Source organism: Caenorhabditis briggsae (genome assembly GCF_000004555.2).
Source record: "Caenorhabditis briggsae complete genome, chrII, whole genome shotgun sequence".
Lineage (NCBI taxonomy): Eukaryota > Metazoa > Nematoda > Chromadorea > Rhabditida > Rhabditidae > Caenorhabditis > Caenorhabditis briggsae.
This window is the reverse complement of record NC_013486.2, coordinates 7,750,568-7,777,197: the sequence shown is the minus strand read 5'-3', so window position 1 is coordinate 7,777,197 and position 26,630 is coordinate 7,750,568. Positions and strand designations below refer to the sequence as shown.

The 26,630-nt window shown below is 38.8% G+C and overlaps 7 protein-coding genes across 7 annotated transcripts in view; 2 read left to right on the top strand and 5 right to left on the bottom strand.

The window, feature by feature from the left end:
• Cbr-mpz-1 overlaps window positions 1-4,689 on the bottom strand; it is a gene marked incomplete at both ends in the record, with an annotated part of 33,820 nt that extends 29,131 nt beyond the window's left edge. The window contains 5 exons of the mRNA XM_045242320.1: window positions 2,437-2,599; window positions 2,685-2,794; window positions 3,571-3,882; window positions 4,411-4,631; window positions 4,674-4,689. Coding sequence (XP_045092149.1) covers window positions 2,437-2,599; window positions 2,685-2,794; window positions 3,571-3,882; window positions 4,411-4,631; window positions 4,674-4,689 — 822 coding nt within the window. The remainder of the gene's footprint in view (window positions 1-2,436; window positions 2,600-2,684; window positions 2,795-3,570; window positions 3,883-4,410; window positions 4,632-4,673) is intronic.
• A 5,427-nt stretch (window positions 4,690-10,116) lies between these two features.
• On the bottom strand, window positions 10,117-13,659 carry Cbr-ect-2 (the record flags this gene model as incomplete). The annotated part of the gene is made up of 14 exons (XM_045242319.1): window positions 10,117-10,264; window positions 10,314-10,440; window positions 10,489-10,630; window positions 10,705-10,756; window positions 10,806-11,025; window positions 11,075-11,462; window positions 11,510-11,588; window positions 11,635-12,140; window positions 12,184-12,519; window positions 12,569-12,784; window positions 12,826-12,927; window positions 13,000-13,053; window positions 13,107-13,247; window positions 13,294-13,659. 14 exons carry the CDS (start codon window positions 13,657-13,659, stop codon window positions 10,117-10,119), a joined length of 2,877 nt encoding a protein of 958 aa, XP_045092148.1.
• Window positions 13,660-16,185: 2,526 nt separating this feature from the next.
• On the top strand, window positions 16,186-17,473 carry Cbr-cdl-1 (the record flags this gene model as incomplete). Its single annotated transcript, XM_002631170.1, has 4 exons — window positions 16,186-16,332; window positions 16,382-17,059; window positions 17,103-17,273; window positions 17,324-17,473. 4 exons carry the CDS (start codon window positions 16,186-16,188, stop codon window positions 17,471-17,473), a joined length of 1,146 nt encoding a protein of 381 aa, XP_002631216.1.
• Window positions 17,474-17,994: 521 nt separating this feature from the next.
• On the top strand, window positions 17,995-18,383 carry Cbr-tag-209 (the record flags this gene model as incomplete). The annotated part of the gene is made up of 3 exons (XM_002631171.1): window positions 17,995-18,130; window positions 18,173-18,253; window positions 18,304-18,383. The coding sequence occupies 3 exons, from the start codon at window positions 17,995-17,997 to the stop codon at window positions 18,381-18,383; spliced, it is 297 nt and encodes a 98-aa protein (XP_002631217.1).
• A 130-nt stretch (window positions 18,384-18,513) lies between these two features.
• Window positions 18,514-21,705, bottom strand: CBG03015 (the record flags this gene model as incomplete). Its single annotated transcript, XM_002631172.1, has 6 exons — window positions 18,514-19,078; window positions 19,126-19,332; window positions 19,378-19,467; window positions 19,518-20,714; window positions 20,769-21,488; window positions 21,539-21,705. 6 exons carry the CDS (start codon window positions 21,703-21,705, stop codon window positions 18,514-18,516), a joined length of 2,946 nt encoding a protein of 981 aa, XP_002631218.1.
• A 309-nt stretch (window positions 21,706-22,014) lies between these two features.
• Cbr-set-14 lies at window positions 22,015-24,581 on the bottom strand (the record flags this gene model as incomplete). The annotated part of the gene is made up of 5 exons (XM_002631173.2): window positions 22,015-22,276; window positions 22,321-22,676; window positions 23,805-23,925; window positions 23,972-24,333; window positions 24,378-24,581. 5 exons carry the CDS (start codon window positions 24,579-24,581, stop codon window positions 22,015-22,017), a joined length of 1,305 nt encoding a protein of 434 aa, XP_002631219.2.
• A 418-nt stretch (window positions 24,582-24,999) lies between these two features.
• On the bottom strand, window positions 25,000-26,367 carry Cbr-npp-19 (the record flags this gene model as incomplete). The annotated part of the gene is made up of 6 exons (XM_002631174.1): window positions 25,000-25,068; window positions 25,117-25,183; window positions 25,233-25,803; window positions 25,851-26,120; window positions 26,172-26,245; window positions 26,300-26,367. 6 exons carry the CDS (start codon window positions 26,365-26,367, stop codon window positions 25,000-25,002), a joined length of 1,119 nt encoding a protein of 372 aa, XP_002631220.1.
• Window positions 26,368-26,630: the final 263 nt, after the last annotated feature.

Below are 26,630 nucleotides of genomic sequence, written 5' to 3'. Positions count from 1 at the left end.
AATATTAATTGGGAATGCGTTTTCTATAGAAGCGAGGGTGGAGTCTTTTGACGGTGATTATGACGACGACTACAATTGACCGGAGAAGAATTCAGAATTCAGAAAACGTGTGAGGGAAATCTCGAAAAAAAGTAAAAAAGAGTTTCGGAATTGGTTTTGGTGGTATAGAAGTGCATGGAGGATGGAAAGCAACCGCGTGGGAAAGAGCATGAGTTTTGGTTTTGCAGATGGAAAGAAAAAGATAATTTCAGATTTTTTAGATTTTGTACTAAGCAAAAAGATGAAAATCAAAAAAAAAGTTTTAGCCTCTCTAGTAGGCATATGCCGTATTTCCTCTAATAGAAGCCCACCCGAACCGTCTAGTTTGAACTTAATTATCTCGATTCCTATAAACGATATCACAAATTGGTCAACTGATAAATTTATTATCATAATATCACCAATGTTTCATCAGTTGACAAATTTTTAATATCTTTCACAGTAATCGAGATAGTTGATCTCAAAGTTGACGGTTTGGAAATTTTCAAAAAAGTATGCAACACAATTTCCGAGAATATTTCTAAAGTTTACAGCGGCTCCGAAATTTACGAATTTACAGAAATAAGCTTTAACTTTCTACAAAAAACCAATTTTTCTTTAAAAGGACATTATCCATTTTTAATTGACAATTCTATCCCAGAAGATGACTTTCTTATTCTATCTCTCCCTTTTTACTTTAGCTAATTGAGAATTCTCTCAATGGAACAGAGTCGAAGAACCAGAAGTACAAAGAAGGGAAACAATTCAAAATTTTCATGACTTTTCATGACAAAACGGGCGAATGCAGCCCACCTCGTTGGAGGAGGAAAATGGAGAGTACGGATAGAAGAAGACTCATAACATTGTGTGACGGACGGACGAGACGGGAGGGCCAATTCGGTTTTTTGTGTTCAATTGGCTTGCTTTGTCAACTATTTTGCCATCGTGGAGCAAGGAAAAAGGGAGGAGGGACATGAAACGGAACGAAATAATCACAGGGATAGAGACAGATTCTTCTTCTTTCTTCTTTTTTATTTGGATCGTCTCCTCCTGTTCTTCTTTCTCTTCTTCTTCTTTCTCTTTTTCTTCCTCCACCCCGAACAAGGCGATTAGGCTAGAGAAGCAAAAAAGGAGAAGCATGGAGCATGACAGAATTCGCTCCGCCCACTATTCTTCTCTTTTTTTTCCCGCCTAACTCTTCAACAACTCGTTTTGCCGGCTCATTGCTCTAACTAACACCAACACCAATTTCCATGGGAGAAGAAAAAGAGAAGGACCCTTTCTTTACAAGTAGAGAAGAATCCAGAAGAAGAAGCGCCGTCTTCAGAATATAAGAAGAAGAAGATGTTAAAAATGACTCGAAGAAGGAAGAAGAACCCTTCCCCGTTGCTGTCACTTCATTAATAATCGAGTTCGAGAGAAGAAGGAGAAACCCCGTCTAAACGAAAACTCAATAAACTTTTAACCCTCTTTTTCGTCTCTCTGATACTCTTTTCTCTTTTTTCTGTTTTCAATAGAAGAAAATGCAATCTGGGTGGCATTTGTTGAGTAGGGAGTGAAGTACTTTTAGAAGTACACTTAGTTTTTGAAAATAAAGGTTTTTATGGCTCTAGCAATTGGTTTTCATGTGAATTTTGATTCGTTATTTCGAAGGCTAATTCTTGTTTATGAGTTTTTCGGGTATTCAAGCTTTCACAAAAAATACGGAATGCTCAAAATATATATATACGTTTTTTGCTTGTTTTTCTGGAACTATCGTAAAACCTTCAGAAGATATTTTTTAAAAAGTTGTCAATTGATACATTTTTTATCATAATATCAAAAGTGTCAGTCGAGACATTTTTGATTTAAAAAAATGTTATGCTCTGTTACAAATCAGGAGGTACTGTAAGACTTGCTTACTTGAAAACCCAAGCAGGGTAAAAAAAACAGAAAGCGAAGGACATCTGGACAAACAAATCTACAAATGTATGAATATCTGAAAATGATTATTCCTATGATCCATGACCAAACATAATCCCGAACTAAAGATTTCTTTCCCAATTGAATTTAGTTCTAAGAAAAATTATAGAACCTGTGAAGATGTCGAATCAAAGTTAGTTTGCTATCAAGCGCTTTTTATTAGCTTCTCGTGGCGATACCCAAATTAGAATACTGGAGCCCTATCAACATATAAACCACCTAAGAATAAGGACAATCTAAAGTAAGAGCTCAGAAAAAAAAAAACGGCAGGAAACGGATACGTTTTAGTCGATTAGCTTTCGCTGGCTCCTGGAGCCAAAACGTCTCTCTATCCCTCTCTCTTTTTTTCCACGTTTCGAAAGCCTTCTGCCTAAAAAAGACGGAACACCCGCATGAATAGTTGAAAACCGAGACACGAAAGGAGGAGAGCATGAAAACCGAAATTGAGACACATACAACCACTACACGTCGGGGGTCTTCTGCTTCTTCTGAATTCCATGACAAGTCTCGCTTTCCCTTCAGTTTCTTCTTCCGAAGCATTCTTCTTCTTCTTTTGTCTTTTTTCTTTCTCTTCCGATGAGTTTTTATTGCTCTCACGGAGACCTCCTTTTCCCTTATTCTTCTCTTTCCGGCACACAACAAATTGATGTGCTATCATCAAACAGGACGTCATCTTGACGATGAATGAAGAGAAATGAACTCACCGATTTTTGACGTCTTTTGGACCGACAACCAGCAGCCGAGATGTCTTTTCTTTGGTTTCTAGGACGACTGGATCAACTTTCTGAGCATCCACGTAGACGAACAGAAGTTTCTGGAAATTCGGAGACTATGTAAGTTCTTTTTTGGACGAAAAAACATTGAAAATAGTAAATAATAAAACCTAATGAATTCAGTTTTACAAAAATTTAAGGCCTCAAACTGTAAACTGTTTTTAGTCTGATTCAATTGTTTTTATTCGTAGAAATGCCATAAATATTTAGATTCAGATGTCGCTAAACACTTGCTTGAATCAAAAAATCCAAAAACCAGAAAATCATTTTTTAAAATTAATTTTGAAATTAGTTGTATTTTCTAATCCATCTAAAATCAATTCAAAAAAGGCATACAGTAAATAGGAGACCACCTAAACCGTAAACTTGCAGCCTACATATCTCGGTTCCTGTAAAAGACATCAAAAGAAAGTCAACGAACAAAATATTACTGATATTTTGATAAACATTTTGTCAATTAAGCACCTTTCACAGCAATGAAATATATGAGCTCAAAGTTGGTGGCTGTGGTGGCCTTCTAATGAAATGTTTGCGGTGATTCCTTAATTTTGAGAAAATAGCTTTTTGAAAATTTCTTCCTAGCTTTTATAGTATTTTTAACATTTTCAGCATTTTTTAAGTATTTTATAGAATTTATAGCAATTTCAAAACATTTTTCATTCACGTATAAAATTTTTTTCGGAAAAATCCAGAATTAAGAATTAATTAAGAATTAAGAATTAAAGAATTAATTAAGCTCTCATGGGAAAGTTGAATCCGGTTTTTTAATGTTCGATGTACTTTCATCCAAAATTTTCCTAAAAATTCAAAAACTCACCTGATTGGATTTGAGATTATTCCGAATCTCACTACTTTCGATTCGTTTGCTGAGCTCGACGGCTCGTATCTCGGCGCCGCCTGAATTCAAAATGTGCAGAAGGAAATGAGTCGTTAAAATCGTTGGAACGACTTCACCACAAATCAAAAAATTTGAAAGCTCACTATTTCTATTATCTGATTTGAAGACTTCCTGAGATGATGTTGGCTGAAAAATGAGAACTTTTTTTTCTAGACGACTGAGAAGTTGGAAGGGATGACGTATGAGGGTTTTTTTGCAGCTGGAACTTTTTTCTAGTTTTTTTCTAGTTTTCTCGAGAATTCGATTTTTTAAAAATCAGCTGGCTGTTTTATGTTCCCGATCATGTGTAGAATGCACGGAGGAGATGACTCGCAAACTTTCCTTCAGATTTTTTAGAAAATATTCATATCGCGACACAAGATCGTTTCCTGTGGATGATATCAAAAAGTTGTCAACTGACAAAATGTTTATCATAATTTCAAATATATTTTATTTCCTTACAACTTTTTTATATAATTGACAGGAACCGAGATAAATTGGCTCAATCTTAAAAGTTAAAGCGGCGCTCTATTAGAGTGTTTACGGTAGTTGGATAAAAGCGGAAAGAAGAATTACTGTAGGTATAGTCTTCCAGAAAATTGTGAAAAAAAGCTTTTCTACTCTGAGTTCCCATTATGAGTTTTATAATAATTTTAAAAAAATCATTTTCTCTGAAATCCAAAAACTTTGTAGAGCTACAAAACACCTGCACTACCTGAGCATCGGTCACCGTTTTTGGTTTGAAAAAAAAAGAAAAAGAGAGTGAGAAACAAGACTGACCCGATGTGATAGTTGTTTAAAAAGTGGATCTCTGAGGATTCTCTCGATCCTCTCGATATCCTCCTTTACGTCACCACCTTCTTTCCTCGATTTCAATTCTCGCAACACTTCACGTATCCGTTCTTCTTCTGGAGAAAGAAAAAACATATGTTCCACTTTTTTTCGACTTACCGGATTGAAACGGCATCGGCCATAGGCCTGAAGTGCTGCCTGTTGAGCACCTGGAAATTAGTATCACTAGGTTAATCTAAATTTCAAAAAACCATTGTTTTGATGCATCTGAAGCTAAAGAGGGAGAACATTCGTTACATACAGACAGACAAACAATTCGGAAAAAAACAATAGATTTAGAGACACTGAAGAGGGTCCGGCTGCTGGTTTTTGCGGACCCTCCAACAACACATGCTTTTTCTCTTTCACAAAGCGAGTTTTTCTTCTGTTGTGACAGTTTGTTTTTACACATACGTCTTTGAGGTGAATGTAGAAATATAAAGAGAGAAAAATCGGCTGAGAGAAAAAAAAAGGAATTTTCAAAAACGAATAAAAATCCTAATCACTTTGATTTGTAGAGGCTCGTCGCACCCGATTCCGGAAGATCGTTTCGAGGCGTTTCGAGTGTTTTTTTCTAGAAAAATGGGCGAGAGAAGAGATGACATTGAAGTGTGTAAAGTGTGAGAACTTTGTGGCCACGACGGATACCACAAAACGGACGGAAAGAATCAGAAAAAAGAGCACTTTTAGATTTCATAGAGATGGTAGAGAAGGAAGAAATTAGTGGACACATTTTGTATTATAACCTGTACTAGATGAGTCCTCACTTTTAACTTTCAGGCAATTTATCTCAGTTCCTGTTAAAGATACAAAAAATTTGTCAACTGATAAATGCTTTATCATAAAGTCACAAATATTTTATCAGTGGACACATTTTTAATATCTCTAATACAAACTGAGATAATTGGGGGCTCTTCTATTACAGATTTAACCAAATATGGTTTTTTAAACGTTTTACCAACAAGTGAACCTCAACATCTTGCAAACCCAGATTCGATAAAAATTTCAGATTTTTTTTTTAATTTTCGAATAAACCCAAAAGAAAATAGTTTTTGAAAACCGCCGTATTGTACTGAAAACTCGATGTTTTGTCACTGAAACTGATGAGCGGATTCTGAAAATTTCAGAAGTGTCTAGGCTAAATTTAGCCTACCGTAAAACCTGTAATAGAAGGTCACTAACTTCCAACCTTTGGACAATTTATCTCGGTTCTTGTGAAAGATATAAAAAATTTGTCAACTGATAAATTGTTTATCATATGGACACAAATGTTTTATCAGTTGTCACATTTTCGATATCTCTTATACAAATCGAGATAATTCAGTTGAAACTGGACAATGTGGGGCCCTTCTATTACAGGTTTTTTGATACCCTGAAATTTTCATCAAAATCTGGCCTTACTTTGATATTGAGGTTTCTTTTTGAGCTACTTCAATGATCCTACGAATTTTGAACAACCTGGAACATTTTCAGAAAACCTAGCTACCATTGAGGCTGGATAAAATCAGTAGTGATAAAATTAAAAATATAATGAGAATTGAATTAGAAAAGTTTTAATGAAAGTCTCTTTCTTTCTCGCTTCTATATCCCAGCTGCTTCATCATCTTCTTCTCATTTCGATTCAATTTTTCTCTTTTAAAATGAAAAGAGCCCCCCGTTTGATGGATGAAAACAGTGTGTGATCGGAGGAGAGTGCTAGAAATTTGATAGATAGACCTTCGGTGCTGCCTCGGGAATAAAATCTCCCGGATCGTTCGGGAACCCCTTTTTGTTCTTCTTCAATAAAAAATGAGGAAGCTGAATGAGAAATTGAAATACTGGAAAAGGTTGAAAAATAGGACGAGAGATCATTTGAAAAAGGACCATAGTAGAAAAAATGAGTGGAAAGAGGGAAAAATAAATATTTTTGGAAAGAGGATTAGGAACGCAAAAAAAAGGAAAGAAATATGAAAAAAAGAAGTATAAAAGAAGAAAAAAGGAGAAAAGGAGATCGAAAAACGGAAAGAATAAACAATTTTTTGCTTTTAAATGACCCCTAAACTTGAAGTTTTAAAAAGCAAAGATTCTGATTTTTTGAGCTGAAGAAAGATTGAAATACTTCCGTCGATTTCTTATGCGATTCTAAATCAAAAGTTGTTCTCAGATACCGTAAATGCTTTTAGAGAAGCCCACACCATTCGTGCACTTTGACCTCAATTATATCAATTCCTGTGAAAGATATCAAAATTTTGCCAACTGATAAAATATTAATTGTATCATGATAAATAATTTATCAGTCGATAACTTTTTGATACCTGTTACTGGAACCGAGATAATTGAGCTCAAAAGCGCGTACAGGTTTTTCTTCAACCATTTACGGCGATTAATAAATACAATCGAACAAGGTAAAACATAAAACCTGACTTGTTGTCTCGGAGAATTTCTATTTGAAACTCTAGACGATATCAGAGCATAAGGATGAACAGAAACTGATTTTTCAAATTTTATATTAAAGCTTGTTAAAGAAAACTGTGTAAAAACGGATTTGAAATCCCAGAAATTATGAGAGTTCTGATTTTTCAGTTTTCGAATTCCCGACTTTTGGAATTTTAGAGATTCAGAAAGTTAAAAGTCAAAAGTTTGCACCATTTGGAAACTTCGAGGTTTAGAATCTCAGAGATTTGAAAGTTCAGAAACTCAGAAAAACAGAAATACAGAATTTCAGAAAATCATAATTTCGAAAATTCGTAAGTCCAGTATTTCAAATCTTCATTCTTCATAAATATTGTCTACTTTAAGAGAAAGAGAACTGTATAAAACATCTAAAAACTACGTCTTTGTTTTTGAATTACTGTAGCCAATTGGACTATTTTCTAGTCATTCGACAGAACATGTAATATTAAAAAAAGCCTCGTTAACCCAAATAATGAATAAATCACAACTATGGACTGAAACGACAAAAGTATGTCTGTCTGTCGGAGTGCGAATGTGTGATGTGTGTTTCTTTTTCTTTTTCTCTATGTGTGTGCTTGGATAATTGAGCTATCGTCTTGCGTTTGGAAAAGCAGAAGAAAAGAAACGGAGAAGGAAAAAAGGAATGAAAAAAAGAAACGGATAAGAAAGAAGAGCTGGAGAAGAAAGAAGAAGACTGGAGAGAGTACGTCTTCTGAATTAGCACAAGAAGACAAGATTTATCCGATTGATACGGGTGAGAAACACAAACACACACTGTCTGCTCACCCGCCTACTTTTTTGTACTATTTTCTTTTTTTTTCTAAGACAATTTGTGTCGAGAGCCTTCTGGGAGGCTTTTTTGTTGGAAGATGGAGAATAATGAGATTACTATTCTATGGATTTCCGCGTTTGAAGTATTATTCTAGTACAAAAAAATCGGGCCCGTGGAACTACAGTAACCTAAAACTGTTTTTACTTTCCTGACTTTTATCGGCCACGGCCACCGGCGTTTTTCTTCCACAGCTAAGATTTTTTTACCAGAATAAAAACCTTTCCAGCTTTTCTCGAGATTCCGGTGCAAACCATTTCACTAAAGGCCAGGACTTTCGGCTCCGCGTCACTTTGAAACTGCGACACTTCGAAACCAGTCATTTCGAATCCGGCCTTTCCAGGACCGTGATAAAACAGGCGAATGGATAAGTTTCGGACTACAAAAATAATTTTAGCAGTTTCGAAAATTCTCTTTCTGATAGAACACATTTTGAAATTCAAAAAAATCCCAAATTGAGTTTAAAAAAAAAAAAAACCTTTTAACTTTCCGAGTTTCAGAATGCGTTCTAACAGAAAGAGCATTTTCGAAACTGCTAAAATTATTCTTGTAGTCCGAAACGTATCTATTCGCCTGTCTTACCACGGTTTCGAAATGACTGTTTTCGAAGTGGTGTAGTTTAGAAGTGACGAAGAGCCAGATTTTCATGAACGAAAAAAAAATAAAGGTTAAAAAATGAGACCGGTGTTGGACCAAACTATGTAAGACATTCTGAAAATATTATAGTTTCAGACATTGGAATGTTCAACCATTATCAAACAGGGAGTTGTCTGAAGCCAGTTCAGTTCAACAGAGACAGAAATGTCCTAAAAATTATCATATTATTTCAGAAAGACTTGATTTCGGTTTTCACCTCCCCTTTCAAAAAAAATTGAGAAGAAGTTCTCCCCGGAGAGATGAACATTTGAATGTCTGCAAGTCTTCTTCTTTTTCTCCATTTTTTTTCGGAAAACGGATGTAACGTTCAGAGTTTTCGCGTCCTAAAACTTGTCCCTTTTTCCGGTCCTCTGTACCACCACCATCCGTCGCCGTCAGGGTGCACTTTTTTCCCACCAAGAAGCCACTTGGTATTGCAATTTGTAAAGGAAAAAGAAGAAGAAGGGATCGCTTTTCGAGATGCAACTAAACTTTGACTTAGTTTACTTTCTTAGACGAAATAAAGCATATATAGTTGTGTGAGAAAAAGGAGAAAAAGGACATTGAATATGAAAGAAAAAAGAAGTGTATTGGAAGAACAACATGTGTTGGAGTAGGCACCAGCTCCAACCATCACAAAGAAACATGGAATGAAGAAGGGAAGAAAAAAGAAGAAGAAGAAAATGAGGAAGGAGAAGTATATGGAGAAGAAGAAGAAGATGCATAATTAGAAGCTGAGTCTTCGAGCACACCAAAAAAACTGGAGGAGGTCCAACAATATTTTTGCATATTGAACTGAATCGGGGTTTTTAAATTCCTACCTTCTTTCAGTGTCTGCGAATTCATAGTTCATCTGTTGATGCAGTTCGTCTCCTTAAAAAAATCAAAAGTATGATGAATTCTTCAAAATAAGTTTTATAAAGTAGGATATCACAAACATTCTGAAAGCTGAAAATTCCTATTTATTTTTGTTCTATTCGAATCAGATATACTAATGTGTATCAGTTCAGCTAAAGAGCCAGAAGCGGCATGCAAGTGAAACGAGACGCCAAGACGTGTCCAGCCGATATGGAATCTCCTGGGGCCTTCTGAATTTTCTTCTGCTCCGCCCAAATTTACACTAATTCCCATTCGATTGCTTTTTTTCAAGTAGGATATAATTTCATTTTCAACCCCAATTTCGTATTTTCTAACAAGAATGAAATTTTGAATAAAAAACGGTAATCGTAAAATTGTTGTCGGGAGTTATCTATACAGTGTTGCACAGATGACAGCCGTCAAAAAAGAAAGAAAGGGTAATAATCACGTACAAGTGGATTTTGGGGGAAAAATGATAAAGTCAGGAAATGGGATGGAGAAACAAGGCAGAGACAGGAAAAAAGACGATAAATGGGGGTTGGGGACAAATGAAACGAAAGCACCTACTGTAAACGGTAAAATATGATACAAAGCATAAGGGGTGGTGACAATAAAGACGAAACGAAATAAAAACTACAAAAAGAAACATGAGAACAAAAAAAATAATAAGATGCGGAGAAGTGGAAGAAGGAACAAAAATAGTGGGAGTAATGAAGATCAGGAGATGATGTTTCTACGAAATGGGAGCAGTGACAGTGTAAACCTGAACAAGCTACGAATCGGGATAAATTTGAATACCGGAGCTTGAAAACACGAAAAGAGAATACTTTCATTTAAGTAAATGATCATGTTGTATATGATTTTTTATGGAGAAAAACAAATATTCGAAAATTCGAGAACTACAACTCGGTAACGCGTTGAGATGAAGTTCTCGATCGTGCTGGCTCGATTTCAGATTGAGAAGCGAAGCCGTGGGTCTGTCGTCGCATCGATGAGTTTCTTACGAGATGTGTTCGATTGAGAAATGTGGATGAAGTGAGTCGGGCGCTGAAATAACTGATGAAACCAGTGTAGGCTTATGAGAGTTACTACTTACCGAAGTCCTCGTTTTGGAGTTGACTCGGATTCGCTCACTGATCCGGGCATTCCAACGGATGTCATGTTGGCAAGAGCAGCTGGATCACACGAAACTCTCGGAGAAGCCATGAAGGACGAATTCTCATCTGAACATGGATTTTCTCAATCGCTAATATAAAAACTATAAAACTCACTGATCCGTGCCAAATTGTTACGGCTTTGATTTCTTCCAAATCCGAGTGTGGAGGTGATCGTCAGCTGAGCGTTACTAAAAGCTCTTCGCATTCTGCTCTGAGATTGTGGTGGTCCCATCATGCTTTCATTGTGTGACCATTCCTGAAATATCAAATTTTTATTTCAGTTTTCTCCTTAATAAGAGTTCTTTAACTCTATATTGTAAGCAAACTAACCGTAATATTCATCTGGCTTCCGTGTCCGGTTTGAGGTTTCGTTGCACAAAGACTGTAAAAATTGATATTAAAAAACCAGTCGTTAATTTATCGAAATTCACTTTTTGAAGAATCGAGTAGTCATGTCAGCTACATGGGCATCGTTGAGCTCATTGACATCAGCCATCTCTGTTTGAAAGAAGAATCTTCCACAGTTGCTCATAAGTTTGAGGTGAATCTCATCCAGGAAGTCTCGCACCTCTTCACAGTCTGATGATTCGAAAACGGTTTCTGTGTCCCCGCCTTGCTCATCGCGATGAATCAAACACCACACGAAAACTTCTGAAAAATTTATCTGTTGCGATACTGAAACGAACTATTCGGTTAATACCTCTTGGGCGGATGCCATGGACTGTGTGATGTGCTTCGAGGAACTTTGACACTTCCTCAGGCGGCCGAATCCGGAACGCGCTTCGCATTGTTGTCAGCTGAATCTGATCGATATACTTGTACGGTCTTCTTTGTCTGGCATGAAGACTTGCGAACGAGGCATGTCTAGCAAGTCGCTGCATTGTATTCTTCTCACTGCGAATTTTGGTTAGCTGAATAAGAAATTTACTGAAATTTAACTGAATCCCCGTCTCGAAACATACAATCAACACATCATGGAAGAAGAATAACTTCATTCTGGGGACGACAGAAAGACGGCTCGAAGTGCTTGCTATAGGACTCACTACCAATTCACGGCAAAACATTCTGTTAGCAGCAACCAGTGTTGGCTGAAAACCCCATTATTTGTTTGGCTTCAGAAAAATAGTCAACTAACCGGAACATTCTCAATGTCTGTGAACTTGCTCAGATGTGAGATAAGGTTGTCGTTCTTTTCTCGAGTTTTATTGGCAACCCTCAAATTAAATTTTTTTAATAAGAAGGCTCTATTAGAAAACTTACTTCAACACTTCGTCAATGACTTTCTGTGCTTCTTCTGCTGTATGCTTCAGTTTAGATTCCGACTTTTTCCCGATCTCCTTGAGAAGAAGTGCAACACTGGGAAGACGTTGAACTGGTTTCACCATCAAATCAGTCAGTTTCAGTCTATGAAACTCCGGATTACTCTCCTTTGCTTTGCAGAATGTATGGAACTTCGAGTTTTCTCTATCTTGCTTATCAAAAAACCGTTTCATTGTATCAAACGAGTTGATGTACTGCGGGTAGGCCTTTTTCATCTCATCTTTGGCATCGATCCAAACTTGGGCGAAATCGAGACTTTTGTCATCGTTTTTCTTTCCGTTCGCAGCAGTAAGAACACTGTTTGCTTCTGCCATTATACTCGACAGCTTTGCGTGAATTTTCTCATGAAGCTCGAGAATGGGGTCCAACTTTCCGAACATCATCGCCACATCAGACTTCGTCATGAATTCGTTTTGAGCGATTTCCTTCTCAAGAGCTTCTTTGAACTGAAATTCTGATGCAGGCGAATGACAATATCTCAAAACAAACCTTAATGACTAGCTTCAACAGAGAAACATAGTTTCTCTCAGTATCCACCATCTCCATACACACGCGTAGACGTTTTGAGGGTTGACGAGGCGACTTTCCGACATTTTCAACTTCATCGTTTGAATATATGTAGTCAGGCGTCATGTTCAACGACGGACCTTCACCGCTACAATCACGCATCGACGACAAAGACCTGGAGTTGTGGGACCGGAGAGATTTGCCGAGCGGGCTGTTAATAGTACTATTGTCCAGTGGTTTTCGTCTGAGGGTTCCAGTAGGAAGTGCAAAGTTGTCCTCCAGTGCACACCACCCTCGATGCAAACTCACCCAGAACCACTGAAAGAATTGTTGACACGATTAAATACAGTAACGTCAAATGTTATACCTCCTGCGTAACGTGGACCTGATTTGCTGAGACTGGCAACGTTTCAACGTCGTCGTTTACTGGATTGTAAACGACGTGAGTAGCTTTTGAGGGGTCTTCTGCGAGCGTCCCACCCGTGTTGTTCAAATTGAAACACATATCGTCAATCTCGTTTTTCTTGAACCCATGAAAATAGAGGCTCAGACCTTCGAAGACTCCCAATTTGTGTTTGTCGACCTAGATAAAAATTATTACAGATGAAGAAAAGTCATACCTACAATGTCCTGCCGAAACACGTCGTAATCTGGGTCATCTCGATTCTCCCAACAATCTGTGATCCAGTCAGCACGTAATGTCGGGACGCCAACCAGAGTCATCGACTGAAGGAAAAATATATACATCGATATGAGAAACATAAATAAATGTAGTCATTGAAACTATAATTTTCTTACCTGAACTTTTGCTTCCACCTTAGCAGCAATAAACACATTTGTTCTTTGCACAGTCTGAAAAGAGAATACCTTTCAAAAGTTGAAATAGACTTTTCGAGTTTACTCACATCTTTCCGTACGCTCCCTCCCATGAAATGCACCAATTCAACAAGTTCCCTCTTATTCGTTACTTCTGTCGACAACTTCATTGTTACATTTTTCATCAACTCACAATAAAGAGGTCGGCACGGTCTCAACGGCATGAAATCCTAAAACACATTTTTTAAAGAAGAGCCACAAAACAGTGAAACTGACCAGTCGTCTCTTTAGTTTTTGTTTTAAAACGGCGGTACCCACAATGAGGTGTGCACTGGTACCTGTATCTTGATTCTGTGTTAGTTTGCGAAATAAATCGGATTTGAAATCTCCACAAAAGAAAGTGTATTCGCTCCAATCTGAATCCAGCTCTTCTAGATTTTCGTAGTAGACTGCTTCAATTTTGCGCTTCTGAAATCTTAGTTTTCGATTTCTGAAGTAGATATGTAGTTTAATGATACATACTTCTTTCTGTTCTTCGAGCCAATCAAACATTTCCTTGTTCTGTGCAACATCTCCTCTCCAAACAGCCAACTTTTGAATGTTTCTCGAGCGTTTTTGAGGTGATAGCATTGAGACATCCATCTCAACGGGCAATATGACTTTTTACTGAAAAAGCTACGAAATTATGTTAAAAAGAACAGATTAAAAGCGAAATGTGGATCAACAGCTGCCAAAAACCAGGAGAATTGTTCAAATCGTTTAGCCGTTCCCGCCGATTTCTGTGTCATCACGCGCACGCGAAAATGCACAGATTTGCGCACCAGTTGCGCGCAGGTGACAGAAGACCGTACCAGGGTTGTGCGGAATGGAGGTTTTCGGTATTTAAATACTTCTGAATCTCTGGATATTGCGAATTCTCAGAAATTCGAAACTTCAGAATATTCCAATTTGCCCAAAACCAGAATTTCGGAATATCCGAAACATTCAATAATTAAAAAAACACAAAAACGGAAGACATATCCTTACAAAAGCTTTGTTCTAAACAATCTAGCTCACGCTTCATTTTCTAGTTAAAATTAAGCGGCTAGCCAAAAATGGTGTTCAAGAGCACCACAACATTCGTTTCTAGAACTATAGAAGAATGAAGCAGAACAGAATACGAGGAGAAAGGTACAATTTTATTATACCCTCAAATGCATAGGTACAAATATTCTGTCCATGGTAGACAGAAAACAACGAGGAAAAAATCAGACGCCTTGTCTTTGTGAGGCTTAACTGTGAAAGGATACCAGCGCCCATTTACAACAGAGACGATGACCAAGCGTGAGTTTCACGTTTCTCACGTCATAAGCTTGTAGTGTTCACGTCACGAAAATTTCTGAAAACTACCGTAATCCGTATTATCACCAAGCGGAATTCTATGATATGTTTGAAATAATTCCAGTAGTTTATTGTTGCTGTAAATCTGTAATGGCGCGTTCAAAGTTGATTTCCAGGAGTAATTTCCTGGAAAAAACGCTGTCCAAAGCTGGTTTTCCAGAGGCCTCCGCTTCGAGACCCGCCATAAATCAACATGATTCAACAGGAAAAACACAGTCAAAACGAGTGATACAGTAGTTTACTGTTGCTGTAAATCTGGAAAACAATCGCAGCTTTGGACAGCGTTTTTCCAGAAATTACTCCTGGAAATCAACTTTGAACGCGGCATAATGGAAAGTTACCCGCACCTGTAGGTGTTTGTGAACGAGGATAAAGAAACAGCTGGCAGAACACCCTGTTGACCTTCCCTGCCTCCTAGCTAATACATCTCATGGCTAAACTAACGCATAAAATCCGCACCAAGAAGAGAGATGACGTCATTACCTGAAGAGGTTGCGCGAAGACAACAATGCACACCTCTCAGTGGGACATTGAGGTCAAATTTTCCATATCTTGGGTTTATAGAAAGAGACGTCACCCATATGCTCAGAGGAGTGTACAAATACGACCAACTATCTTCTCAAAACTCATTAATCTTTTTGGGGTTCAATGGAGCTGGCCAGCTAGCTAACTATCTCAAATTTCGCAAAAATACTTCGAATACTTCTATCCAGGGATGTTCGGAATGGCATTTTCGGAATTTTCAAATTGTCGAAAATGTTTTCAAAATTTAGGAATTTCGGAATATTTCGAGTTTCAACCTTTCGGAAACTTTGAATTTTACTTTTCCATCGTAAAAGCGCAAAAAACTGACGGATAGATTTCAAAAATGCATCAAAAAAATGAAAGTCATTCCGCTCGAAGCCCGCAAGGAAACGTTCTGCGTGCGCCTTTGACATACAGTAGTCCACAAAGACTTTCGAGTTCTTTCTCCAGTATAAATACTTTCACACCCCCGATTGTTTCTGTTCTCTTCTTCCATCATCATGCGGTCAGTATCTACAGTCTCCCTCATTTGCACTATTACCTACACACAGCTGCGTTCTTCGCATTCTGTTCAGACCATCGCGATTTGGCACAGTGCCAAGAATGTTAGCGGGAAATAGGCCGGCTGTTGCACCTCTTGCACTCCATACGCATTTGGACCACCAATCTTCATTGTGTGCGCGCGCGCGTTCGAATCATCTGCGGTTAATTTTGACAGTTGCGTATTCTGAATGACATCTAGAGAACTGAATAGGCTTATTTCAACAGTTGAATTCTTTTTTCTGTCCAGTGTATTTATCATTCTTCGACACGTAATTGCACCAATTACAAGATCATACATGAGATTTTTTAGATAAAACTATCAAGATCAACAATTAGCTCGGATAACCACTTCAATGTAAGAAGATAATATGTATTTATCTGATGTTCACTTTAGCATTTTTTCCCAGAAATAGGAGCCGAGGTGAATTAAATGAACAAACCCTCTTTTTTCGAGCTGCCGTGCTTGTCTTGTACGCATTTGCGCGTCATGGTGAACATTCAAAATTGGCGGGAAGTTTCACACTTGTTTTCCCTCGTTCGCATTCTTCAGACATGTTTCCTTCTTAATCATCTGTCGCCCTGCTTCTTCTGACTGTTTTTCTATTTTGGTTTCAAAAATCGAACTTTTGCAAATAATTTCCGTTTTCTGCACTTCTTTGATATCGTGTAATAAGGCACTGCATTTGCTCCTTACAGCTCCTCTAGTCCTGAGCCTCCACCATGGTGTCGTCACCTCGCAAACAAGCGCCCAGCACCCCAAAAAAGGTAGCTCAACCGTCTCCAAAAAAGGGCACGCGATCCTCTCCCCGAAAGAAAGCTTGGGCATCGCCGATCAAAGCGACCGCAAAATTCCAAAGTGACATTTTCGTAAGATTTAGACTTGCAAAACTTTTAATAATGAGCCTTTTTCTTACAGTCTGCTGACGAATTCGCCGATCTTTCGAATAAGTCTTGGGCGGAAATCACCGAGGAAGATGACGATATATCTGCGAGACTCGAAGCCGAACGTCGATGCAAGAGTGATTCGAGGCGAAAAGGTCAGCCGAAAAGATCTCTCAACAACTCGAGCAAATCGAAGTTTGTCCGCTCGTTGGAGCTAACCAATGAAGTATTTCAAGCAACGTCCAGTCGTCGCTCACAGAGAAGCAAGTCCCGAACTCGCAACGGAACCGTTGTCGAAACCGAGGAAGTGATGGAATCTATTGTGCTGGAGACATCGTCAGGACCTATCAGTCGCAAGAGATGTCTCTCGAACGCATCAACAATCAACGATGAGGGCTCACCATCCAAGCGACGCGTGGAAACTGGAAAGGCGAATCGTAAAGCACCAAGAGCCCGTCTTTTCAATGGATCTGACAGTTCGAGTGTAGCTAGCAGTCCGTCACGTCGAGACCACTGGGAAGAGCCCACTCTTGGATGGTGTACTGATGATGCCGTCCTCAAAAGACGCTCCAGAGAAATCGATCGAGCCAAGGAGAAGGCCGTGTACCAGAGGTACATCTCTGAGGTCCCACTTCGCGATCGTGTCAAGGGGACACATCCACGAACACCAAACAAGCTGATCAACTACAGTCGTCGCAGTTGGGACACTCAAGTAAGTATAAATTACTCTTCTCGTATAAAAATTGTTTATTTAGATCAAGAAATGGAAGCGCAGCTTGTACGAGTACTGCGGAGAAGAACCGTCCGAATCAGTCAACACATCGTTCTGTAGCTATTCGGATGACGCGATGAGCGAGTCTGGCGACAAGGAAGAGAAGGAAATCGAAAACCAAAATGTTCTCCGAAATCTTCAAATCCCAGTGAATGTAAGAAGCTCATTTCAAGCATTCAGTACTTGTTTTTTTTTCATTTTTAGATGCGTCCAGAAGTCGATTCAATGGCATCACTTCTTGGAAAGTTCGACGTTGATTCACAAATGGGACTCGATGAGAGCACATTGAAGGCATCGACAAACACTGATCCATCGGCTCCGACCGATTTCTCGAAGCTTTCTAATCAACACTAAACACCAATATATGCTTCATCCTGTTTTGGTTTTTAAAAAGCCCCGTCTGCTTCAAAATTTATAATCAATCAATCCCCCTCTCTCTTTCTTTCCCAACAATCTTCCCTAATGAGTAATTCCCCTAATAGAAATGGTACGATGAGCGATTTTGTGCCTGTCTTATTCGAAGCCTGTCCTATTCTTGACCAATTTTCATATTTTCCCTCTACTTCTCCTCTTTGATTGTTATAAAACGAAAATCCCCATCCTGAATTGTAATTCTATATATCTTTCTCTCTCTCTCTCTTCCGTTCCGTAACTTTCTGTTTTCCAAAACTTATTCAAACTTCAAACTATTCACCATACGAATCGAACTTATTGAAAATAAATTTGTGCTATGCCCTTCAAACAATATGTGATTTCTCCGCCTTTACAGAGACGATTGAGAGGATTAAAGTAGGATTTGAAGTGTAGGATTCGTTTTTGTCGGGCCTCATGACGACCCTTATATTCAATCATTTTTGATTTCATAGTCACTGAAAATGTTGAAAGTTCTCGTCCTATTGGCCCTTGTTGCTCAAGTAGCTGCCATTATTGATGCCACGGGTTTTGGAGCCCCAGCTGACAATCACAAGACAGGATTCGGAGGACCGATTCCAGAATCCAATGGCCTTGCCGGTTCGACTGTTTTCAGTTTCCCTCTCTATCTGTAAATTCCAGACGAATCTCAACCACAACTCCAGCTGGCTGATGTCAGCCCACAGGACGAGCAACAACAAAATGTAGCCCATGTCAAAGAGAGTGAGTTTCTTTTTAGCATAACTTCTATTTCTGACTTCATCCCTTTCCAGTGTTCTCCAACGTCTTCAGTAGCATCAAGGCTCAACGCGAGCAGGCTATGGCTGCCAACGCCACTCAACCAACTGACTGAAGATTATAAAATATTAAAATCTTTAAAAATCATAAATTATATCACAAGAAATGAACTTGACCAGAGCTACAGAATAAGGCAATATGTTGGACTAAATGTATAAACAATAAAAAAGATATATACAATTTGTTCAATCGAATGGATTAGTGGATGCTGTTGGTGCTCCAAATGGGTTCTTCGTTTCATCATAACTATTTTTCTTGCTTCCGGCATCTGAAGAAAAAAAGGGATTCGTGGAATCATCATCTTTTTTCGTAGTAGATCTTTGTCGAGATACAGGAGCCATGTTACTCGACACAGTGGACATTGTTCGTGATATCGTCTCCACGTCATCATCATCGAATGGATTCGTGTTAGTTGAAATTCTTCCAGAACTAGCGAATGGATCCTTCCTAGAAGCATCCGTTTGCCTAGTTTTCTTCTTTTCATCAAAAAGTCCTCTCTGCAAATACGTGGCAATTAGCTCCATTCCATTTGTTGCCTCAGCCAGCTCTTTCTGGAATTTGTGGTAGCTGATCTCTTCATTTCGACTAGTGCCATGACTGGTTTGACAAGCGGGACACTTATCACTTCCGTCCATATTGTACGATTCGAAACAGTGCACATGATACGCGTGCTTGCACAGGAAATGAACAGTCGGCAGTTGGAGAGCAGTGTCACATGCTGAGCACTTTGTGACCTGCATGATTTGAGCGCTAAAAATTATTCTTGTTACAGTAAGAATCATTCTTCGGGAGCATACTTGAACTTGAGGGACTCAATGGTTGTATCGAGTTCTCCCATGGCTTTATTGTTCTCTTTTATGGTATTTCTATCGTCTTCAATGATAATTTGTTGCTTGCGAAGCCATGCGACAATGTAGTCTTTCACAGAAGAGATTGTCAAGTGCTCATTTTTTGCGAGAAGTTCTAGAACAACCAGTGGATGAATCTGTTCGGAGGCCTCGATTCTGAAACACAGAGAAGATTATCGGGATTAACCGTAAACCACTCACTCTTTCAGTAGATCAACAATCATCGATTCATCGTCTGCCGTCGCATGTTTCCCGATGAAAGTTAGAGCGTCTAGCCACAATCGACGTTTCCTGAACAGTGAAATATATGATACACAACAATTTGAATATTTCAGACTTACGACTTTTGAGAAGATCCCTGACACAACCTGATGATCGCTTTGAGATCCCCCTTCTTCTGATGATACATCATCAATTCTCTCGATTTATTACACCTCATCAGAATGTGTTCGATAACTGGAGAACAATCAAATAGCTGTGCCAACTGGAGTGCAGCTTCTTCATTTCCTTTTTCAATGAGATCGTAGATGTCATTTTTCAATTCATCAGCCGTCCATTCTTTCGATTTAAAATGTCTCATACGGTACTCCAAAATCAATAGGATGAAATGGTTCTGTTCCGCACCTTTTGTCTTTTTGAGGACGTGATCGAGAAACACTTTTGAGGCATCCATATCTCCTATAAAAATATCGAAAAGTCGCATGAAATTATTTTTCGAATCGGAATTCTCTTTGATCTTCTCCAATAACATGGTCAACAACTCTTCTCTGGCATGAAGTAACAAGTCTCTTCCATACTTTCCAGTCATCTCAATTACACTTTCAATCGGCATTCTGTTAATGTAGTTGACACCCATCTGATACTTGTGCTGATGGTGAATGATTACATTCAACGCGTCCTCGTGCATTTGAAACTTCGTCGCTAACAGCGAAGCTTCAGGGAGATAATTCCACTTGAGCAATATCTCGAAAACATCTCTCATTCTTGCGGATCTCGAACCATCTGTGATCTTGTTCACGAACTCCATCAGTTTCTTTTTCTCTCCTTGCTTCGCATAAGCGTTCATCAGAATTTTAGTTTGGTGCTCGTTGTCCTTTTTTGCATCGTGAAGGTATTCCAAATAGATGCACAACTCCTTGATCTTTGCACTATTCAAATACCTTTTCATAACATATGATGGCTCTAACATTCCAATCGTCTCTTTATACTGATGGATAGCATTTTCATGATCGCCTTTGTTATACAGATAGTCACCGTATTTCGCATGGATACTCTTCAAATAATCTCCACCGTCTTTGCTATTCTTCGCTATCAGAACAGCAACGTCGAACATATTTTTCTTCACTAGGATATCCAATTTCGTAGCAATGTTCTTTTCAACTAATTCCGAAAGGAGACCATCGTGACTGAGAACGAGGAACGTTTTTCCAACGGTGAACATACGACACAGATTCGGAAGTGAGCATGAGAACCCGACGTACTGCCCTTTGATATCGTATACACTCAACATTGTCATGAACTCGGAATCTTTTTCTTTTCTGAAAACATGGATTTTAGAATTAAAACTTGTTTTAAAGAATGTCAACTCTTACTGAATCAAGGAATGGTGTTTTGTAAGAAGAGCCAAATATTGTCCATTCGCCACCAGTTGTAACTTTTCATGACCTCTTCCCAGCTGCAAACATCTTCCGATTTCTCCATTATCTACATCTATACATTGGTCAGCATCGTAGAAGAAAAGCATTTCTCGACTGGCAACAATCAACTGCCCCGTACTCTCATCAAATGTCCAACAGTCTGCAGTTGCTCCATTTGCATCGTGCTTTTTCGGAGAGTTTACAGTTTTTCCACCTTCCACAACATAGGAATACACATGTTTCGGGGTGATTACGAAAATCACCGTCTTCGATCCTGGAAGAGCTGCGATGGCGAGTCCTGTTACCGCTCCTTCGCCAATCGACGAGTCCCGGACTTTCAACCACCGGGAGGCGAGTGATTTGTCATGTAACACATCTCCTTGATAGTAGAGAACAGTTCCATCAGTATATCCAACAACAATTGATTGAAGACTAGAATGAACTGCAATACTGCATGCAGGTGAGGCAGATGCATGATTCAGTGGGGACATTCGGATGGTTCGTAACACATGCGGCGTGTTCTTTTCTACACTTTCCGGATCCCAAATTTTGAGAAGTGTGTTTACTGTGTCATCGTCTTCTCCGATGGAAAATAAGTATTTATCTGCCGAATGGAGAGATGCCAAAGACTTCTGATAAGCTTTCCAGAAGTACTCTCCAAACTGACTTGTGAGTCTGAAGGTATAATTTCATTTGTTTATATTGAATTAAGATGAACGACTTACTGAAATACTCCTCCTTTTGCTTCTCCCAAATACACCGATCCCCCAGAGCTGCACCAGCAGTCGACTGCTACATCTTTTAGACCAGAAAACTTCTGTTTCGGATCTTCTTTATCGAATACAACGTTCCTATCGAAGAAATTAAATCGGCGCCACCCGAACTCTGTCATTTGTAAATGAGCTAAATTTAATTTGGGATTGTTGGAGTGTTTGGGGTCGCCAGCATGAAGTATAAAAACGAGTAATCAACATTCGAGGAATAGTAAAGAAAAAAATTGAAAAAGACTATTTTATGAAAATAGTAGTTATTGCTATCAGCCATCACAATAAAATGCTCAACAGAGAAGATCTTCAAAGGGAATTTTTCACAACCGAATGGTACAAGATTTAGAGGAGTTAGTAGAAATTAGTATATGTGGATTGTGATATTTTACATAATTAATAATTAACTTGGGAATGTGGTAAAACAATTATTAAAACTATCTCGATTTTTGAAGCTCGCTGCGAGCCATCTCCATCAACCGTCTTATGTTAACAGAAATCGGAGCACCCGCAGTGTAGATCTTTTTGAGAGGTTCTTTTATCTCTTCGAGAAGCTTCACGACTTTATTGTATTCTCCGTTGGCATGACAAATTTGAGCAATCTGCCACTTCTTGAGCATCACGATCGGATCATGTTTTCCTTGGTATCTCATCATCATAGCTAACAATGCTTTCCCATGTTTTGAAGCCCCATTTACACTGAAAAATGCAAATTACATAAAAACACATTTTAAATATCTCACTCTTGAACTGCCAGTGAAGCGAAGAATAGTAATCGTTGAGGTACAACTCGATGAACATTAAATTCGTGCAGAGTATCATCAAAGAGTTCCATGAGTTTTTCGCAAAGAGCTTTTCGCGTTTCCAGAGATATCGATTCGTTTTCTATTTTCGGTTTAGCAGCTATCGCAGATTCCTCCGCTGTTCTACACAATTCATAATGATCTCTTGTCATTTTCCATGAACACGATGCACATCTTCCATCTTCAACATTGGGGACTTTTCCGTTGGCACAGTCACCGCATGCCCAAGCTTCCATACTTTCGTTTCGTTCATCATCCATACATCCTTCGCAAATGCAAATGAAGTTGTACTTTTTCTAAAATAATATCAGAATTATAAAACTCACAAGGGAAGTGTTTTCAGAAGGGCGTTGAGAATTTGCTCAAAATTTGTACAAAGGTACTTTCGAACACGCTGAATACGATTTTAGCAATATCTCGGTCATAACCCTAATAGGAACCAAAATATGGGCTCTCAAAGTGTTTTCAGTACTAAATTTTGACCAAAAACGTGCATTTTTCGAGCTTTAAAACTCGTTTTCCATGATTTTTTCAAGCGGTACACTCTTTTTTGATCATTTCTCTATCATCTGAAATAGTTTTTGAACAATTAAAAAAAAAAATTTTTTTCGATTTTTTTTTTTGAAAAAAATCATCATGGGGTACCCCACACTTCAAAAGTAATTTTTTGGAAATTTTTTTTAAAGTGCAAAAAAGTCTTTCAAACATTTAGAAATGATAAGAACATCATTTTCACAATATTTGGCAGCTCGATTTTGTATGTGAGCCCTGATAATTCCCTAAATCTGATAATTGCAAGAAACTTGAAAAACTGTAATTTCTCAAATATTGCTCGAAATCACACGGAATACACAGAAATATATGAAGATCATTTGGGTGATCGATTTGGTGGTGTTCCACTCAAAAAAGAGCAAGACGGAGCAATTCCGAGAGTCGAAAGTTTTGCTTTTGGGCGATAGGACAAGTCGAAAAAAACAGTATTTCAAAATTTCTTCTAAATTTCAAACGCCTTTTTTTTCACTTTGAAAACGTCGGGAATTCATGAAATAAGTATAATTTGTTATTCAGGGGACCAAAATGAATATCGAAAATTTGTCTCGAAAAAAACAAAAAAAAGAATTACCACAGTGGGGCTCGAACCACCATAGTCACTCCTAATGAGTCTCCCTCTTACCACAACACCACACAACCGATGTTTTTCCCTGGCGCGGAGGGCGTATAGGAGAGGGGGGCGTAGTGAAGAGAAGGAGAGGGCGAAATCGACCGAAAAATTTCAGACGAAGATTTTCAGCTTCCTGGTGGGGTTATGACCTAGATTTTTTCGTCATCGTGTTGCGGATATCTCAAACTATCAGTACTGAAATTTTTAGAAAATTCTCAACGCCCCTCTGAAAACACTTCCCTTGTCAGTAGTAGAATAATACCTTCAATTCCGATTGCCTTGCAGACACAGATTGTAATTCATCTATGTAGGAATGGCAGGCGCCTTCTAATGATGTTGGAGGTTTATAGGGGTCTATGGGAACTAGCATGGCGGTACGGTTTCTGAAAAAAAAGCTCTCCAACTGAGCTAGCTACAAAACCAACTAACCTATAGCACACTCTGGTCAATGGTTTACATGAATGATTTGCTGCACTCAACTTTATACATAGACCATGTCCTATCGCGGATCCCATTGAATTCGAAACCGAGAAGCCATTGATAGAGATCTTTTTGAAAACTGATTTTACGACATCTGGTTCAGGATGAGGAGGTAAAGCGTAATTCAAATATTCTTGATAGAATGTCTCGGCCCCCGAGTCTAGAAAGGATCCATGGTCCACTAGGGTCAAGAAACTTCGACTTCCAGTTGATATATAGCTCGCTGTGACGTGCCCGAAATTTTTCTTGCCGAGAAGAACAATGATTCTCATAGCGAGTCGCATCGAGTCACTGGCAAGAGTACCGTGTTCCTGAAACAATTTAAAATTGGTTTTAACAGTTGTAAATTAAGGACCTGAATAGATTTACACTCGGGCTTGTGAACCTTCCAGTCATTCTTCTGACATTCTTGTGAACAGTAGAAAAATTCGTTACAACCTGCGCACTTTTTGAGCCTAGTTGTATTCGTCAAACATAGATTACAGTATTCCTTTATTTGTGTGCTTGCCAATGCGAATGCGTACAGGTTTTCTGATAGAGCATCCTCTGGTAGCTCCATTCGTGCTGAAAATATGTACAAATAAATATACCAAAAAGGGATTTGAATTTGAGAATCAAATGTGATTGGATATTTAATCTTCTCGGTACTAGTAATAAAAGCTTTCCAGTATTCCAATTTTCGCGAATTATGTGAGGTAAGCACTATGAGGGTATCAGAACTCGTGACGGAGGCCGATTGCCTCAAGTAAACAAAACTTGACAGACAGAAGTAAGGATTTAATTGGAACGGAATCAAGAATTAATTCAAAAAAAAAGAAGGGAATGGAGTCCGAAAATGGAGAATACACCGAAAAGAGAACATACATGGATACTCCGTGAAAGAAGGAAAATGATAGAATATGGGTGAAGAAATAAAAAGAAATAGATAAAAAGAACAGAACCAAGATTTTGTCAGCAAATTCAGAAATTAGAAATGATTAGTTGAGCCCCATAGTGTTCCAGAGTTTGTTGAGCAATCCATCTGGGGCCTTTCGAGTCGCTGTTCCCTGTAACTGATCCAAACTTGTAGGGAGTTTCAAAAAAATATCGCTTACATTGTTCCGCTGTTCAACTGCCAATGGGCGCATGCCAACTCCAGAGCGGACTGAAATGCGAGAAGAGCTGGAAAGGAGAAGATGAAACATAAACATTCTAGGTCATATTAACTTACTTCATTGAGTTGTTCGCATCAAACACGTTCGATGAATTGAGAACACTGTTCTCGTTGAATTGAGCTGACTGATCCGCCGCATCACTCTCAGCAAATGAGTTATACATGGACACAGATCTATTAGCAGCCGCGGTAGTAGTTGAAGTGCGAGCAACAATACCGGCTGCTGTACCATTGATGACATCTTTGTTGGTGCATTGAACGACACCAATGAATGTGTCTTGATCGAGAAGAGTTCCGTTTCTGGAGAGAGCTTGTTGAGCATGAGTAATGCAGGAATAACGAATATGCATGAAGTTCCCTCTGGTCGGCGCTTGATGGCTGACGACTTCTCCGTGCCGCGAGAACAGATTTAATAGAATTGAAACCTGACTTGGAGAGAATCCGAAAACTGTAACCCAGGTGTCAGCTGCATCAATTTCTTCCTGCACCTCTTCAGATTCAACAGGACGCGACAATACGCGCTGAGTGTTGGGGGTCGACAGTGGAGTCGATCTGGCAGCAAACGTGTTCCTCCGCGAGATTTTTTTGGCTGGTTCAACTTTGTCGCGGAGAGATCGAAGTGGAGGAGCTGGAAAACTAATTAATAGGATCTATAGCATGTTTAGCTATTCTTACCATTCAATGCTTGTCCTCCGAACGACGACGCTTGCACTGGTGGCTTAGCTACTGGCGCTGTGGTGAACGATGAGTTTCCTCCGAACGACATATTAGAAGCGTTGCTTTGAGAAACTGTAGATTGCTTATCGCTAGACTGCACGAGAGCCGGAGACCAGTGTACCGATTTCGAACCGGGAGTGTCTTTGACATGCTGTGGTACAGCGTGCGAAGAAACAGCGAAAATATCTGAGCATGGAGCAGAAGTAGTGTTCAGCGGACTGTTTGTGTCTGGAAGTACAGAATTGGAAATATTTTATCAAACTATTCAATTTGGCTTACATGTCGATGGAACGGTTGCTTTTCGTTTTCCGAATAGAAACGCCGGTGTAGACTGATCGAGAGGAGTTCCAACGCTGGAAAATAACGTTTCCAGGTATTGACCCAGGGATAGAAACTTTTTTTATTACTTGGACAGCTGAGAATTGTTCAAATCGATGGAATTGTGTTTTGACGACGTGTTTAGGGTGGAGAACATAGTTTGAACGTCTTCTGAAAAAGTGAATCATGTAATAAAATCTTAAATATATAATCGAAAATTAACATATTAAATAACGAAACTAAAATTACTTTAACGAAACAATCAGATGAAGCGAAAAGATTTTTCAAAACTTGATTCAGAATACGAGGAAGCATGCAATACGACGCGCAATTGCGGACGCAAAATGGGGGGGAAAATTATGGGGTTATTCACCAACATGTAGAGAAATGCAGAGAAAATACGAAAAATTCCGCAGAAAT